The 17,873-nt window shown below is 32.4% G+C and overlaps 1 protein-coding gene across 1 annotated transcript in view; it reads right to left on the bottom strand.

The window, feature by feature from the left end:
* LOC106463443 (cAMP-specific 3',5'-cyclic phosphodiesterase, isoforms N/G-like) overlaps positions 1-17,873 on the bottom strand; it is a 60,217-nt gene that overhangs the window by 12,577 nt on the left and 29,767 nt on the right. The window contains exons 3-9 of the mRNA XM_022390931.1: positions 10,029-10,133; positions 9,718-9,773; positions 8,923-9,035; positions 7,681-7,774; positions 4,843-5,015; positions 3,210-3,308; positions 658-819 (exon numbers count right to left, since the gene is read on the bottom strand). Coding sequence (XP_022246639.1) covers positions 658-819; positions 3,210-3,308; positions 4,843-5,015; positions 7,681-7,774; positions 8,923-9,035; positions 9,718-9,773; positions 10,029-10,133 — 802 coding nt within the window. The remainder of the gene's footprint in view (positions 1-657; positions 820-3,209; positions 3,309-4,842; positions 5,016-7,680; positions 7,775-8,922; positions 9,036-9,717; positions 9,774-10,028; positions 10,134-17,873) is intronic.

The raw sequence follows: 17,873 nt of genomic DNA, 5'->3' as shown, positions 1-17,873 counted from the left end.
GCTCACACTAAATATATTTTCCAATAATATATTTATATTTTAAACATTTTCCATATGAATTTATGTAATCACACAATATTCTTCTGAAATTTAATAGCACATTTTACATAAGTTTAGTTAGTATTTATACCATCCCAGTTTTATTTTATTATTTATATCATCCAAATCTTTGCCAATAAAAGCAACATATTCTTATGAGCATATATCCCCAAATATATTATAATAAAGATAAAATTCACTCTTACAGCATAATTAATATTTTTTAATATGCACCATTGATACTCTAGTTTAAAACGTTGTTAAGTAGAGGACAATAATTCTGTATTATTGCTTTATTATTCAGACTATAATTCTATAATATTTTAGAATTGTATATATTTTAATATTTCTATATATTCTATATATTTTAATATTCTAATATTTATTAGAATATCTACATTTTATGCATGAATTTTAATTAAAAATGTTATTCATAAAGCATTGAATTTCCTCTTTTCTACACGTAAAAATAATTTATAATTTATTAATAAATACGTTACTGGTTCTTATAAGTTAAATATATCTATATATCCTTTCATATAACATTTTTAAACTGTAACAAATACTGTATATATATCGTTCTATCTTATCTTAATTACAGTTACCAAGGAAACTCACGTCAAGAGCTGGAGAAAGAAGTAGAACGTTCACAGACTGGGTGACGTCACCAGCATGGGTGTTATTGTGGTAAGGAACCTTGAGGTAATGATCTTCTAATGTCATGAGGTAATTGATGGCTGTCTTAGAAGGTATACCGAATGTCTTGAGAATCTCTCTGTCCTGGAAAAGCAGTGAATTATGGCTGCGAACAGTCGATTTATATAGCGAATACAAATGACAAGTATATATTACATAGCAACTTGTGCTTGAAATACAGTATATAGTTGAAAACAATTAACATTGGAAAGAGTAAAACTTTAAAAAGATATCTCTAATTGCTAGTACCCATTTATAATATATATATATATATACATAGCTTCAATACTATTAATTATATCAATTGCTAATTGGCGATTAAAATTAGTACTGGAAAACAATGGTGAACTTAACATAAAATAAGCATTGGTAGAATTGCCATTTTCGGTCCTAGTTGTCATCTTGATGTCATAACTGATAATACCTGTGGTAATAGCATCCAATTGTGTTGGGGGTATCCCATTTATCAGACAATATCCAAACGCTTTGTTCTCCTGAAGAAGAATAGTCAACTATTCGAAAGCGCTCGAGTTTTGGGTCTTATTTTAAGTCAATATCCAAACGCTGATGTTAAACTAACCAGCTATCATGGAAAATAATTAAGGGTATGGAGTTGAGTGCTTACACCCACAACTTAACTCTTGCTGCCTTTCACTGTCTACAGCCAGTTGTAGGAAGTCAGTTACCCTTAGAGTAGAAATGAAATCACCCTAAAATTTCTACTGTGTGAAATTCCCAACCGAATAACACTAGTGGGGGTGGGTAGACCACGAATGTGAAAATTAAATTCTATTCTTTTATATTTGGTTTTCCCACCCCTAATAGTGTTATTTCGTATACAATGTTAAAATGTATTATTATTATATCCCAGTTAAAAAGTTTTTAATAATCTGTAACAATAGTAATTCACTTATAAATAATGTTTTATTATTCATAAATAAGCTGAAAAATAATAGATATAAATACTGGCAATTAATTAAATCCCTTAAACTTTTTATAATAAATATGAAAAAATAAAATAAATAAACTTTCGATTATGGAAAACACATTATCGCGACATTAGAGGCCGCTAGTTACTTAGGTTTATATTTGGCTAACTTTGAAAACATAATTTCATTCAGTAAACGGGACGGAAAGACTAACTTCAAATAGCTAGGCTTGTCTCGGTTTTCCCGTCTTATACTTGAATAAATCTTCAAAAGAAAGTTTGGGTATGTTAGAACTATTAAGGTAGGGTTTGTAGTTCTCTTTAAGATCATTTAGTTTCGTTTAACATATTTATGTAAGGGAGGAGATTGGGAGTTTCACATAGCAAAAATTTTATGGTGGTTTCATTTCTACCTTAAGAACGTTAAGAGTAACTGCCTTCCCACAAGTGGCTGCAGACAGTGAAATGCAGTAGGAGTTGAGACGTTGTGGGTTCAAGCACTCAACTCCATACCCTTAGTTGATTTTCCATGCTTGTTGCTTAGTTTAACATCAGCGTTTGGATATTGTCTGATAGATGGGATAACTCCCAAGACAATTAGGTGCTATTACCACAGGTATTATCAGTTATGACATCAAGTTGACAACTAGGACCGAAAATGGCAATTCTACCAATGCTTATTTTATATATATACATATATATATATATATATAGAGAGAGAGAGAGAAAGAAAAACAAAACATATACAATTTTCCACCTGTGGGTACAAATAAAAAAAAACATCACAATTCTTGAACCCTTTTGTTTTTCTCTTATTTATTATTTAATTGTACATTTTTTGTAAATACGTTCTGAAGAGTGACCTTTGAAGTGACGAAACCGGTAGAAATAATTAAAAATCAAATAAAAAGAGTTCAGTAATTGCAGTGTTTTGTTACGTGAACATAATAAAACAGAATAACAATTAAATTCAAATAACAATTATTCCTTGTCAGTTTCTCATTTATAGGTGATCTTCCGTTTTGCTTTTAAGTGTGTGTTGTTTGGGTTTTATGCTTTAAGGGTTTATTCTGAGGAGCACCCATAGATGCAAAATTGGCAGGAAATAAAGGTTATTTTATGTTTTTAGAAACCCCAGTTTTAATGTATGTTATTATCTAAAGAAGTGAATTCTAATTTATTTATTTATATAAACATAGTGTGTGAGTGAACATGAGTGAATAAATCTTCTAATATTTTTTTAATCAATAAGTGAGACAACAATAAAGCTACTAGTAATTATATTTTATTTTCTTTAATATGACATAATATTTCACTTTGTATGATACAATACATCTTATGATTTTTAAACAAGTTATTAATTCTTTTATCACTTATTAACTTGTACGTGTTACAGAACAAATTGGTAAACACGCCCCCAAAAGACTTTAAATTCATGTTTAATATCTCAACACTCGCAGTATCCTTCCAGTTATGGCCTACATAGGTGATAAATACATTTACCAGGGTGTAAACAAAGATGAGAAATAAACAAAATTCTACTAACCCTCCATATTGTGTACGTAACTGCGGTAAGTGGTCGATTATTGGATAAATCTGTTATTCTGAAGATGTCAACACCCCACTTATCCACATGTTCAAGTTCCTATATTTGAGAGAGAAAAAGTAAGTAACCTTGAGGTACATACACGTGAATAACTATGTAAGATGTCTTTATTTACATCATGACCAATCTTACATTGCAGTACACGAACACCTACTAAATTTATATTTATTTAATACTTTGATGATCAGTTCTAGCATCCAAAAACGTTAGTACAAAAAATCTACTTTATGAAGCTGGAGCTATCATGAGTACAACACACAATCAAGACAATAACTAAAAGCCAATTGTTATTTATTATTAAATCGAATTGTCATAATGGTGTTCACTAACACAATACAGATTCGAATTCACTTGAATAAGTTTACAGAAAGGCTGGCATGGCCCAGTGGTTAGGGTGCTCGATTCGCAATCTGAGGATCGCGAGTTCGAATCCCCGTCACACCAAACATGCTCGTTCTTTCAGTCGTGGGGACGTTATAATGTGAAGGTCAATCCCATCATTCGTTGGTAAACGAGTAGCCCAAGAGTTGACGGTGGGTGGTGATGACTAGCTGCCTTCCCTCTAGTCTTACACTGCTAAATTAGGGACGGCTAGCGAAGATAGCCCTGGTGTAGATTTGCGTGAAATTCATAACAAACAAACAATTACGTTTCTCGAAGGAAAATATCAAACCCTAAACTTATGTAAATTTGATATGTGAAATTTGTTTAGCAGATTTTCTCTTCTTCAAAGTTGTCACCTAAAAAATGGATAACTTTAGTAAGATCGACTCACTACTAGAGGGTTAAATTTTAACATTTTGATTTGTATTCGACATATATAAAAAATTGTAAATCAAATTTCACGTCAGATTTTGAAAATTTTACACACGTTTAGACATTCGAACATCATTATTCTTTATGTCATGACGAAACGCCTAAAACTTTCTAAATATTCTTTGCACTTTTTTAATACTGGAAGCTAATAACCTTCAAGATTGTTATAAAATCATAAAAAACGACCAATGCCGTGTAACCTATCCTATATATCAATATGTAACTTTCAGTAAGAAGTTAAATGATTTTAAAGTGGAAAGAAAATATGTTTAGATAAATAAGCTTGAAGGGAACTTTCTGTGTCTAAAAATGAAAAGTGATGATTTGTAAAGATCTCTCAGACTTTTCTTACAATAGCTTGAAAGGCACGTAACATCGGCTATTCAAAGTCTTATATTTTCGCAGACAAGTGTTGTACTAGCCAGCTTTAAGACTTTTGGAGTATAAGGAATGAAGAGAGTAAAGAAAACAAACCACTTAAAATCATCAAATCCAAGTCTAATGAGACAAGACTATTGTATTTGTTCTTCAAAAGTCATAACGAAGTCTTTACAAGATGACAACAAAACGTCTCGTATGCTAATTAATTTCAATATTTTTATTAAGTACAAATACTTGTAGTTGATATGATCTTAGGATTTAAAAAAATAAATATGTTAAATATTATTCTAAATCAACATCGTTTCTCTTTAGATAAAATATATATATTGACTATCATCCACAAAAGCAGAAAACTTGGCAATCACCGCTGACTTACATGTCCTAGTTCTTCTTCATGGGAAGTTTCTACCCCATATTTGGGTAGTTTAGTCAGACTGTTTGTGTGACACAGAGGTTTCTTTACTCCCGAAATCTGTGACATTGTTTGGCCAGGTTTGTGACGTCCATCTTCAGCTTTATAGTTTGTAAGATCTAAATCTTGTTGTTTTTCTGTAAAAAATAATTATAATACTTAAAGGAAGGTTGAAACATATCCCAAAACAAGACTTATACCAATGAAATACAAGTTACGTGTAAGCCTTGTGACCAACTATTTGTCTTCCTTATCACCAACACTAACTAATAATGTATTTAAAAAACATGCAAATTCATAAAAATTATCATTATGTAATGTCTACAAGTTATTATACTTTTTTGTACACGTGAGAATGTTGGCTTTGATGAAGTTATAGGTTTTGGAGCTGTATTAGTATTTTATTCAATAAAAATTAATTAAATGCACCTAAGTAAACTGAAGCATGATTTGATATTTATGTGCATAAGATTGGAAACCAGGAGCTACTTAATCAATGCTTCCCACTATTATAGTCCAGTTTCAGATTTATACCGCTGGGCATATTACAAAACAGTTAGCTAACCGTATTTTTTCTTTTACTATAGTACAATCTCGATCTCTATAAACTACTAGAACATACATTCTAACAAACACTATTACAAGTGAAAAAAAGCTGATAAGTAAAGAGAAGCTCCGAACTTGAGTCTTGAGCCCTAGACATTTGCTAACAAGGCCAATGTTCTACCAGCAATTCAGTAGTTTCAGAAACACCTTTTCATTCACGTCGTATAAACAAAGACATGTTCATAGAGATGCGTGGATTTCAAATATCGTTATCCCCCCAATGGCATAGCGGTATGCCTGCGGACTTATAGCGCTAGAAACAGGGTTTCGATACCCGTGGTGGGCAGAGCACAGATAGCCCATTGTGTAGCTGTGTGCTTAACTACAAACAAACTAGCAAAAATATCATTAGTACCATATACATATGTTTGAAGAAATTATGTTTATTGTTTTATATAATTAATACTTGAAACCTTCAGTACTTGGTGAAACTTCAGAATTGCAGAATTGAGGAAAATAAAGACAACTGTAGGTTTCACAAATATTTCGTTTATTACTTCCATGGTCTCTCTTGTAAAGGTGTCATCAGGAACAGATTGAACTAGCTTGTAAACACACACACACACATATATATATATATATACTTCGTTACAAGCTAGTTTAGTCTGTATATCATAGGCCCAGCATGGTCAGGTGGTTAGGGAGCTCAACCCGCAATTTGAGGGTCGTGGGTTCGAATCGCCGTCCCACCAAAGATGCTCGTCCTTTCAGCCGTGGGGCATTATAATGTGACGGTCAATTCCACTATTCGTAGGTAAAAGAGTATCCCAAGAGTTGGCGGTGGGTGATGATGACTAGCTGCCTTCCATCTAGTCTTACACTGCTAAATTAGAGACGGCTAGCGCGGATAGCCCTCGTGTAGCTTTGCTCAAAATTCATAAAAAACGAAATCATTATGTGGTATTAATTACCCTTATAATATCCTGTGTCTATTAATTTGTAATCTATGTCTTTCAAACTACGACTACACAACGGTTATCTGTTCCTCGTTTTGATCTGAAAAACAGAAGCAGCTAAATGTTTACTCAACAATATCAAATCATATTTCATCCATGCCACAGCAGCATTAGATATTTCACGTTAATGAAACCGTGATAATTTTCCAGCTTTGCTATCCATGGTTGGCTGAAAATATGGACGAATTATTTATACATTTTTTACTCTTTAGATATTCCAGTTAGGCTTGAATTTTCAAGTTCTTTCTGTTATCGTTACATCTTACACCAAGTTCTTATTCAAATACGAGTTACTAGTCCGTAAAACTCAAACAAAGATAATCTGAACTTATTTACAATTAAAGAAATTAAGAAAATTATATAACATCTATAAAGAATAAAAAATGTTTGTAGTTAAGCGCAAAGCTGTCGAAACTTGGTTTTTAGCACTGTAAGTTCGCAGACTTACTGATGTGCCACTGAGGAGCAAAATATTATTTATCATACAAATAGGGTGATTTTAAGTAGCTCGGTTGATAACTAGAATTCATTTTCTCAGCTCAAAGTTTTAGATATATCTTTAACCCATTGTGGTCACAAGATTTCAAGTTTGATTTGATCTGTAGTACAGTAAAAAAATCCTGTGTTATAAAAACATGCCACACCTGTTCAAAATAATAATAAAATATATACTACAAACGTGTCTCGTGTTGTCAGATTTATGTAGTCATATATATATATATATAGAACTAAAAAAGTGGAAAAATGCGAAGGTGATAAAATAAAATAAATTAGACTTTTAGAGAAAAAAATCACTATTAAAAACTATGATAATAATTTATTAACTTGGCGATGTTTCGAGCAAACGCTCTTTTTTCAAGCCAGAAACAAGAACGTTTTGAAATGACACAATACACAAACCAGAATGTAACGCGAGATAGATAAATATATAAATAACTATAAGAATGCTTAATCAAGACTAATTAAAAATCTAATAACTGTTACTCTATAGTTACAGTACGTACATATGTAAAATAATAACAGTTGAAAGAGAAATACACATGAAACTAGCCTATACTTATAGTTTGTGTTGGTCTATAGGAATAAGGTGATTAGCTCATTTAATTTATTGATTATATATAGTAAACAACTATATTTGAAATTTTCAGAGACTATTCTCTGTCCCTGAATTTTGACCAGTTTTATTAATTTTGTAATTTTTAAGTACCGTTTTCTTACTTATATCACAAATAAAATTTACCTAAAAATGTACTGCAGATGAATTCAGAAATCTGATGACCAGATTTTGACTCTGAGAAGTGGCTAGATAATTCCTTGTTCAGCATTCGTTTGAACTATAACCATAAATGAAAAGTCGTAATGTTAGTAAATCACGGAACCAAGAAATACCAGAAATCTTATCTACTTTTGAAATGACATTATCTGTTAATGTGTTCTCTATTAATAAATTGTTTTCTCTATATTTACATGCAGAAATGTAATAAGTCTGAGTATTTGATAATTTTTCTTCGTGTGCATAAATACTGCGTATAAATGTTTTATCAAACAAACACAAGTGAAATTAATTAATAAATCTAATGAAAAAAATATTAAAATAATAAATTTGTTGTTAAACCTCTGCTAGTGGACTACTACACATCAAAATCACTTCCAGCTACAAATATGTATAAATATATATATTGCTGTATCCACAGGGGGGATTCGAACCCCGGATTTTAGCTTTGTAAACCATAAACACAATGTAAATGTTTATATTTGTTAGACTAAACCAAAATAGGTTCTATTAAAATGAGGTTTTCACTAAATATTTTAGACGTGATTGAAATATTATTAGCTTTTACAATTCAGTTTGAAAAATAGAAGTTGAAAATAATGTAACCTTTCTGTTTTAATATTACAATATTCTACAAACCTTTAAATTAGATACTCTACATTTGTCAAACATCGTTACGGTATTCACTACATTATTTTAATCTTTATCATTGCTTTAAAAACAGTAACATTATAAAACCTAATATTTTCTTTCTTTTATTATTTCAGTGTACGTGCTTTTATGATTTTTTTTTCTATCTACAAATACTCTGTGCTGTGTTATCTATCCATTTGTTTCTTTATATATATGCGGCGCATGAGTCTCTTGTCTGGATAGGATATTCTGTCACGTGTAGGGGGATTAAACAGTTAGGAAGAATCAGTTCGCGCTCCCAAGCAAATAAACTTTTCCCAGTGACACACATACACCATCTTTATAATTTTCTGTCTCTCTCTCCACATATACTGTATGATAATTTTGAGTTGGTGAGAATGATGCCCCCTTAGGAACAGTTTATTTGGGAAAGCTAAGCCTCCCCACGCCTCTTATACGTTCTGTCCCTACTTTTTAAAGTATATTTCTATGGTTAAACTTTGGTGTACGATTGTTTTTGTTTTGCACCCTTTTTGTTTGGGTGAAATAGGTTTAACGTGTTTGTGCCTTATGTACCTTGCTAGACGCCATGTCTCCAACAGATCTGTGAGATTGGATTGTTTCCAGCTGATCCAGACACCAGTCCAGTTCATCCAAAGTTTCAACTGCCAGCTGTATATGTTGTCCATCTGGAAGCATTGAACAAACAGTTGAACAGTAAGTTTCTAGATACTAATTACTTCAGTGCATTGTATTCTCCAATATTCAAATATCTTTGTAATAAGGTATCGTAAATAACTCTCTAACAGTATTATAGCTTATAAGTATAATGATTTCACAAGTTTAGCATACTGGTTATATAAAAAATATAAAATAATTATAAAGTGTATTAATTACTCTCTAATAATAGTGCAAAAATCTTATCGACTACACATCACTGACTGTAGCAATACCCTACTCATAGGACGTGTTTCAACTATAGAAACCTATAACCTATCAACTACACATCACTGACTGTAGCAATACCCTACTCATAGGACGTGTTTCAACTATAGAAACCTATAACCTATCAACTACACATCACTGACTGTAGCAATACCCTACTCATAGGACGTGTTTCAACTATAGAAACCTATAACCTATCAACTAAACAGTACTGACGACGGCAGGATTCTGGAAATATAGGATATGAATAACCCATAAACTATAAAGCAGCAAAGATTATGGGCAAATTATATCGTTATATAGAGAGTTCTAGCTTCAACTATTTAAGTGAATTATTATTAGATACTGATTATATAATTATTGATACATTATCTATTACCTACACAGTACAGATACAATCACTATATATATCAACTTTCTTCTTACCTGTCAGCTTGGTCGGAGCTGCAGTTGAATTGACCGTTCCTGAAGATCTTCTAGTCCTAGGGAAGGGTACAAAGATCAACGGATATATAAGTGCTGCACATATCTTGTAAATGTTCTATATAAGTGCTGCCCATATCTTGTAAATGTTCTATATAAGTGCTGCCCATATATTGTAAATATTCTTTTGAATAAATCTAATTCGACCTAAAGATGACCCTTTTACACACGAAATAACGACGTACAGAATTAACTATGAAATCTTTAATCCTTACATAACATATTCCATACAAATGAAATAAATCAAGACCTACTTATTTGCAGGGACACTAGTGATGCGGATATAATTATTTCGTACATTTCTTAAACTCTGCAAGACTTGGGCAAAGGGGGTAACAATCAGGTCAGCTTCTCCATGTCTGTAAAATAAACAAAAATTCACTACTTTAGTCTCTTGCATTGCCTTCTCTCTAAAGAGTTTTGTTTTTACGAGCACATTTGTTTGTCCAAAGTAAATTACAGTTCTATACTAGCAAAGTGGCACAGCGGTATGTCTGCGGACTTATACCACTAGAAACCGGGTTTCGATACCAGTGGTGGGCAGAGCACAGATAGCCCTTTGTGTACTTTGTGCATAATAACAAACAACAACCCATTCCAATAATTTTTTTTAAAAGAGAATTTTCATCAACTGAATTTTGAATCACTTGCTTGTAGCAAGATCTTTTTACTGCAATTTAAGAAAAAAGAATTTAATCATATAAACCAGTGAATTTAGAAAAGAAAAATGTTCAGATCAAACAATTTGTTAGCTAACAAGGCCTTAGTTTTCAAGTTTAGAAAAGAATATACATCAATTCAAAATGTTAACATTAAATTAATAAGGCATGCAATAAAACTGATTGATGCAACAATTTTACACCTACAACTTTAACAAGCAATCTCTGACTTAATGACACAAAATATAACTATTTTGGTAGGTGGTGAGTTATCCCATCAGATCCGGAAACCTATGAGTGAAGTACATGACTGTGTAGAGAATGATCCATGGATCATTTTATCGTGCTGTTTTCTTTGACCTGAGGAGTCGTTAGGGTGTTATATCCTACTGAAGTGGAACTGCCTCACGTTATTTTGTCTTTATATTAATACTCCTCTTTTTTTCTTTCTTTTTTTTTTCGCTCTCATCCCCATTTGAGGGCAAGTCGTCGGATACATCCGTAAGTTTACCGTTCCTGTACGCAGATGTACTTCTCTTTGGGTGATTGACAGCATCTCCTCCATCGAAGCTTTTCTAAACTTTTATATGGCTAAGGTTTTGAGCAACTAGTGTGCTATCGTAATCGCATCCACACTGCTACACTTGTAACACCTTCAGCATTTTGTTACTTTACATTTGCAGGTTAGTTTTGAATCCGTCCTTGTTTTCATTTCGACAAGAACAAGCACTCGGAGATTCTGGATCGTTGTCTCTGCAGTTCCTCACAGGTTTCACAAAGAGTTCGAAAATGGTGAATGTTTCATAGATAATGTCTGAATTAGAGTAAAAAAATCATCCAACTCTACTGACAAAAACCAATCATAACTTCGTTGGATGTTATCAAATTATAGATCGTAGTACACCTCTGGATTCTTCATAAAATAATCCCTAATCCTGTAGATTTTTAGAAGAAAAACTAAGTACTGAATATGGTTCTTACAAAATGCCTATTTCTGCTGTCATTTTAAAAAAACAACGTAAGATAAAATAACATGAAAAGTTTAAATAGAGAGAGGTAGATATCAAACCTACAATAATAAAACCACATATGTAAAAAAATCAACGCTACCCATTAATTGCATAAGAACTCTGATACAGCAAAATAAACAGTATAAATATGGTTTCCAAAAGCACTGGAACAATTCAATTCTGACATAAACATATTACTAGAAGAAATGACAAATTCTACATCATTCGTTAAAACAGTGGGTACAAATAAAAAATAAATACTAATGAATAGCACACAGTACACATAAACTGCTTTATGTATGGCATATACAAGTGAGAATATATCGACTACAGTGCCTTAAGGCATTAATAATATCTATTACCTTCTCCTACTGTAAAAAAAAGTACCATGTTTAACAGGAAAAAGGAACTAATGTGTGTAGTTAAAAAAAACAAGGTATAATCACACATTTTATATATATATCAGGTCATATAAAAACCTGAGAGTTTTCTCAAATTTATTTTACAGAACCACAGTTGCACTTTAAGTACACGAAGGTACATTCTGCCTACTACCCTCTTAGATAATAAATGTATTTTTTTTTCAAAATTATTATTGTTTCCCAGTGCTCTCAGTTTGAACACTGAATATTGCTAAAGTAACATTTTAACCTTCCCTGTTTTGAAAGCATGCACAATATGAATTAGCTAATTAGCAAATTATCGACTTCTGTTGCAAAGAAAATAGATGTTCAGGAATAGGAAGTTATCTTCCCTGGTGGCCAATTGGATAAGGGTCATGTGCAGCTACGCCCTAGAGTTTGGCTCGGAGTAGACAAAGATATTGTATGTAAGGTGCATTTCTTGTACAATTATAGTTTTGTTTGTGGATTTTCCTTTTGCACTTAAAGTCATATTTTCCTCTATAAAATAGGATTTTACCGATATTTAGGATAGACAGGAATTTTTACACATTTTAAGGATAAACTACGGTTTTTAGATTGTACAGGAGGAAAGAAACATACCGAACTGATAATAACTCATCGAATAGTTAAACATTAGCTTAACTTACAGGAGGAAGGGAACATACCGAACTGATAACTCATCGAATAGTTAAACATTAGCGTAACTTACAGGAGGAAGGGAACATACAGAACTGATAAGAACTCACCGAATAGTTAATGTTAGCTTAACTTACAGGACGAAGGAAACACACAGAACTGATAAGAACTCATTGAATAGTTAAACATTATCTTAACTTACAAGAGGAAAGAAACACACACTGAACTGATAAGAGTTCATTGAATAGTTAAACATTATGTTAACTTACAGGAGGAAGGAAACATACTGAACTGATAAGAGTTCATTCAATAGTTAAACATTAGCTTAACTTACAGGAGGAAGGAAACACACTGAACAGATAAGATTTCGTTGAATAGTTAAACATTATCTTAACTTACAGGAGGAAAGAAACACACTGAACTGATAAGAGTTCATTGAATAGTTAAACATTATCTTAACTTACAGGAGGAAGTAAACACACTGAACTGATAAGAGTTCATTCAATAGTTAAACATTATCTTATTTTACAGGATGAAGGATACACACTGAACTGATAAGAGTTCATTGAATAGTTAAACATTATCTTAACTTACAGGAGGAAGGAACACGCTGAACTGATAAGAGTTCATTGAATAGTTAAACATTATCTTAACTTACAGGAGGAAGGAAACACACTGAACTGATTAGACTCCATTGAGTAGTTAAACACTGATGAGCATGAGTATTCTTCATTCACTCTTATTAGCTCAAAACGTATAACAATCTTTGTAGTTCATTTGTTTCTGTTAAAAACAATGTGAACTATCGGTGCCCGATTGGTTTTCGATGACTCAGGTTCAAACTGGGAAAGTATTTTTCTCCGTAGTCCGATAGTCTTCGAACTTCCAAGAGTACCGCACATTTTTTAAAGTTTTATCAGTACATTATGGGTGAAAACTAGAAAACATTTTATTGTCGTTCAAGCAGTCACTTAATACAATTTTAAGTTACTTACTCGAGGGTTATCTGCGGTAGCCCTCCTTAGTTTAGCAGTGATAGACTAGAGATAAGGCAGCTAGTCAGCACCACCCACCGCCAACTCTTGAGATATTCTTTTACCAACGAACAGAGGGATTGACCGTCACATAATAACGCCTTCACGGCTGAAAGGGCGAGCATGTTTGGTAAGGGGGATTCGAACCTGCGGATTGCGAGTCGAGCATCCTAATCACCAGGCCATGCCAGGCTCTTTTTAATCTGAAATACCTGTGTTATGATGTGTTTGTAATGGGCAAGTTATATTCCCAGGTCGGTACCTTACATGTACAATGTGAGATGAAAACATGACAGTTTTACGTGCTCAGCAATTTTTATATAATTTGTAAACACAACATATATACATTACCTATATCTGTGCACTACTTCGGTTGTATATACGCTGTAGTTAAGTCTCTTTTTATTTCAAAGATAATCATTAGCAATAAGGTAACAAAACTATGTGCTTTGAGGATATTAACTACTGAGGCTATAAAGAAAACTAGATCCTCAGTGGCTCTGTACTTGCTAAGTTCATTCAGCTCACACTAAACATCAAACATTTACGTATATATATTTTCTGTATAAATGTGACTGTTGTTGATTAGTATGAGTTGAAATTATATATCTTATATGGATTTTATATGCAAGTTATATGTAAACATATACATCTTACCTCACTGAAAATCCATATTGTAACAGGGTCACAAAATGATTAAAGTAAACACATGTACCCTAGATTCAGCCAGGGTAAAAATCTTTATTATAACTGAGCATTTTTTACAGAATAACTACAGCCCAGTTAAGTGGAAAATGAAATAATATAACATAATATTGCCATAAAAATTGGAAAAAGGTAAAGCAGGATTCTGTAATATATTGTCAAAGTCAATGCAAATTGACACACTGTATATTTGTGTATATATATATCAGTTAAAGATTAATTTGTTTGTTTGTAATTAAGCACAAAGCTATACAATGGGCTATCTGTGCTCTGCCCACCACGGATATTGAAACCCGGATTCTAGCGTTGTAAGTCCGCAGACATACCGCTTTGCCACATCAAATCGCATTCCATTTCAAGCTATTTCTAACTGAGAGCGTTGTTGTTATAAGTATCTCATTTAAATTCTTATTAAATTGTACTTTTCACAAAAATCTGCTCAGACACAGTCATCAAAGTTTGGTCTGGTGGTATCTATAACATCACATTACGCAACTAAGTCCACGATGAAAATATTTTAAAACTAATAAAAAAAATAAAATTATTTTTGACTCTCACCTGCCGTCATATAAGAATGTTACAGTATGATACGTGAATTAATCCTTGTAATGTATTACATGTTTTCAAGTTTATTGTGTAACAAAATTGTAAAGTGTTTTCAAGGGATTGTTTTATTTCAATTGTAATAGAATAGCTTATCTATGCTATGCCCATCACGGGTATCGAAACCCGGTTTTTAGCGTTATAAGTCTTCAAACTAGAGGGCTATACAATTAGATTTACTTTAGTCAATAAAATAATTGTAATTCTTATGATTGATGAGAAAGGTTAAGAACAGTTTGTTAAAGTGCTTCTCATCTAACTATATAACTAGTTTATAAATCTTTAGAAATAGTGTGATACATTTTTCAACCTTAGTTCCATGTTTAGGCTTAGATAGTATCAGGTAGCAATTAGCGAAAGGAATGATAGTACTCTTTGATGTGCAATGACTGAAAAGTATACTTTTAATTAGTTAATGACCTAGTGTAAGTTATATTTATAAACTCATTAAGAATTACAAAGATTGGAAAATAAAATATTTTCCAGAAATCCTAATCAACTCTGACTTTATAATTAGCTTGAGAAATCCTAACTTTCATTACATTATGTTCATGAAGTTGTTAAAAATTATTGTGTTTTCTTCCTTAGGAAACAATACATTAGTATTATAATTTCATTTACTTATATTTCTTGTTTACCGATGGAAACTGAATTGGATTCAGGAAGATCAATGTATCATGTTGTATATACACATATCACACCTGAAATACTTACCAAACCGTGTTTCACATGTAGTTATTTGTTAAAACTTGTACACACTGCAACTTGGGTCCCAAGTTAGCAGGTACGCGTTTCTATACGGATTTTCAAGGTAGCCTATCTGGAAAAATGGTATACAAACTTTTACAAACAACTGGTTCGGGGTGGTTTGGATTATATATAAAGACACTTGGTTGAAGTACGTAACCTAATCACTTATGGGATATTGCTCCAAAGCTTCGACTGAGTAAGAAATTGGGATATCCCGTTAGGCCTCTTGTTTCTTGGTCTCAATTTCTTCTTGGTTTTATGCAGACGTTTGGAAAGTCTCTTCGTCCTACCAGCCAGTCGAGGCCACGACGGAAACTGAGGAGCCGGCCAGTCAATAAAGTGAACGCGCAAAGCTCATAATGAATAAAGATATGTTTCACGTGTTCACTTTTGTTTGTTTTCCTTTATTGTCTGTGTTTGATTTATTCTCTGAGTAGCATCTCCGGGATCGGATACTTTACTCTTATCTTTTTATCTGTTGGATATCAATGTACCTGTTTATCTTTGGATACTAGTGTTCCTGCTTAGCTGTTAGATACCAGTGTATCTGTTTATCTATTGGATGTCAATGTTCATGTTTATCTGTTTGATATCAACGTACCTGTTTATTTGTTGGATATCAGTGTACCTGCTTATCTATTGAATATCATTGTTCATGTTTGTCTGTTGGATATCAATGTACCTGTTTATTCGTTGGAGTACCGCTTATCTGTTGGATATCAGTGTTTCTCTTTATCTATTGGATATCAATGTACCTGTTTATCTATTGGATACCAATGTTCATGTTTATCTTTTGGATATCAGTGTACCTGAATACTAGATATAAATGTAATTATTAAGTATTATGTGAAAAATATGATTTTTTCCCACTAGCTACAGTGTTTACCGTCATCAACTTTACCTACAGCCAATTCTCACAAATTTGAAAATAAAATATCTTTTTTAAGAAGTGGATTTTTTTTTTCATAAGAAGTTTCACACGAATAAACAATAAAAGTTTTTTTTTCCCCTTAAAATAAACCCAAGTATGTGGAATGCAAGATTTATGGTTTGTTGCATATTTGTTGTTCATTCATGTGCACATGAATCTTTTTTTTTAACAAAAGTTTTCCCATCCCCAGTTTTCAGACATTTTAAGGTTAATATTATGAGGGAACAGACAGTGTTAACACGTAACATTTAACTTGTCTGATGAAGATATATTAGAACTTGTGATACTAAAAACATCATATACATTTATTTTAAGCTGGAGGATATAATACACCTACAAACACACACATTAAAAATCAGGTTTTTACACACCCATCTTTTAAAACTACAGCAAATTTCAAGGCCACTTAAAATCAGAGCTACAATATCCCGCAGAGAAGAACATATTAAATTTAAGGCCTCTTTAGATTAGGAACAACACAGATAACTTGTACGCATATTGACACAATTCTAAAATGTATTAGCAGCGTGTTTAGCTTTAAACATGTTGCAGTAAGTACTTATATCTGTAGGCTTTACTTTTAACACTCACCACTCTCTGAATAAAGTCACATTAATATGATCATGAAAATAGAGAAGACAGAAAAACTGGTTGACCCAATTTGTGTGCCTGAACAAAGTTTGACGATAACTTGTCCAGTAGAGTTTTACTTATTTGATTTTATTGTTCCTTCACCCTGAACAAAGTTTGACGATAACTTGTCCTGTAGAATTTTGATTTGTTTGATTTTATTGTTCCTTCACCCTGAACAAAGTTTGACGATAACTTGTCCCGTAGAGTTTTACTTATTTGATTTTATTGTTCCTTCACCCTGAACAAAGTTTGACGATAACTTGTCCTGTAGAATTTTACTTGTTTTATTTTATTGTTCCTTCACCCTGAACAAAGTTTGACGATAACTTGTCCTGTAGAATTTGACTTGTTTGATTTTATTGTTCCTTCACCCTGAACAAAGTTTGACGATAACTTGTCTTGTAGAATTTTACTTGTTTGATTTTATTGTTCATTCACCCTTCATATATTCACATTTCTGTTGTATTATAATATCAACATAATCTTATAGTTGTTGTGAAAATAGTGCTTCTGCCGATAGTGGTCCAGTAATCAGCATAATCGGACCTAAGATATCTTGTAACAAAAACGCGTTATGCACCTTTGGGCCGTAACGGTTTAATATTATTCTTCAGTCAGACAAGAGTATCCAAGCAACTGTCAGTGGGCACTGTTGACTATCTGCCTTCCCTCTAGTCTATCAGTGCGAAATTAGTGAGAGCTACGCGAAGGCAGCCACTGATGTAGTTTTAGGA

The sequence above is a fragment of the Limulus polyphemus genome, unplaced genomic scaffold (genome assembly GCF_000517525.1).
Source record: "Limulus polyphemus unplaced genomic scaffold, Limulus_polyphemus-2.1.2 Scaffold1409, whole genome shotgun sequence".
Lineage (NCBI taxonomy): Eukaryota > Metazoa > Arthropoda > Merostomata > Xiphosura > Limulidae > Limulus > Limulus polyphemus.
The sequence above is the reverse complement of the archived record's forward strand: the minus strand, read 5'-3'. Positions and strand labels throughout refer to the sequence as shown.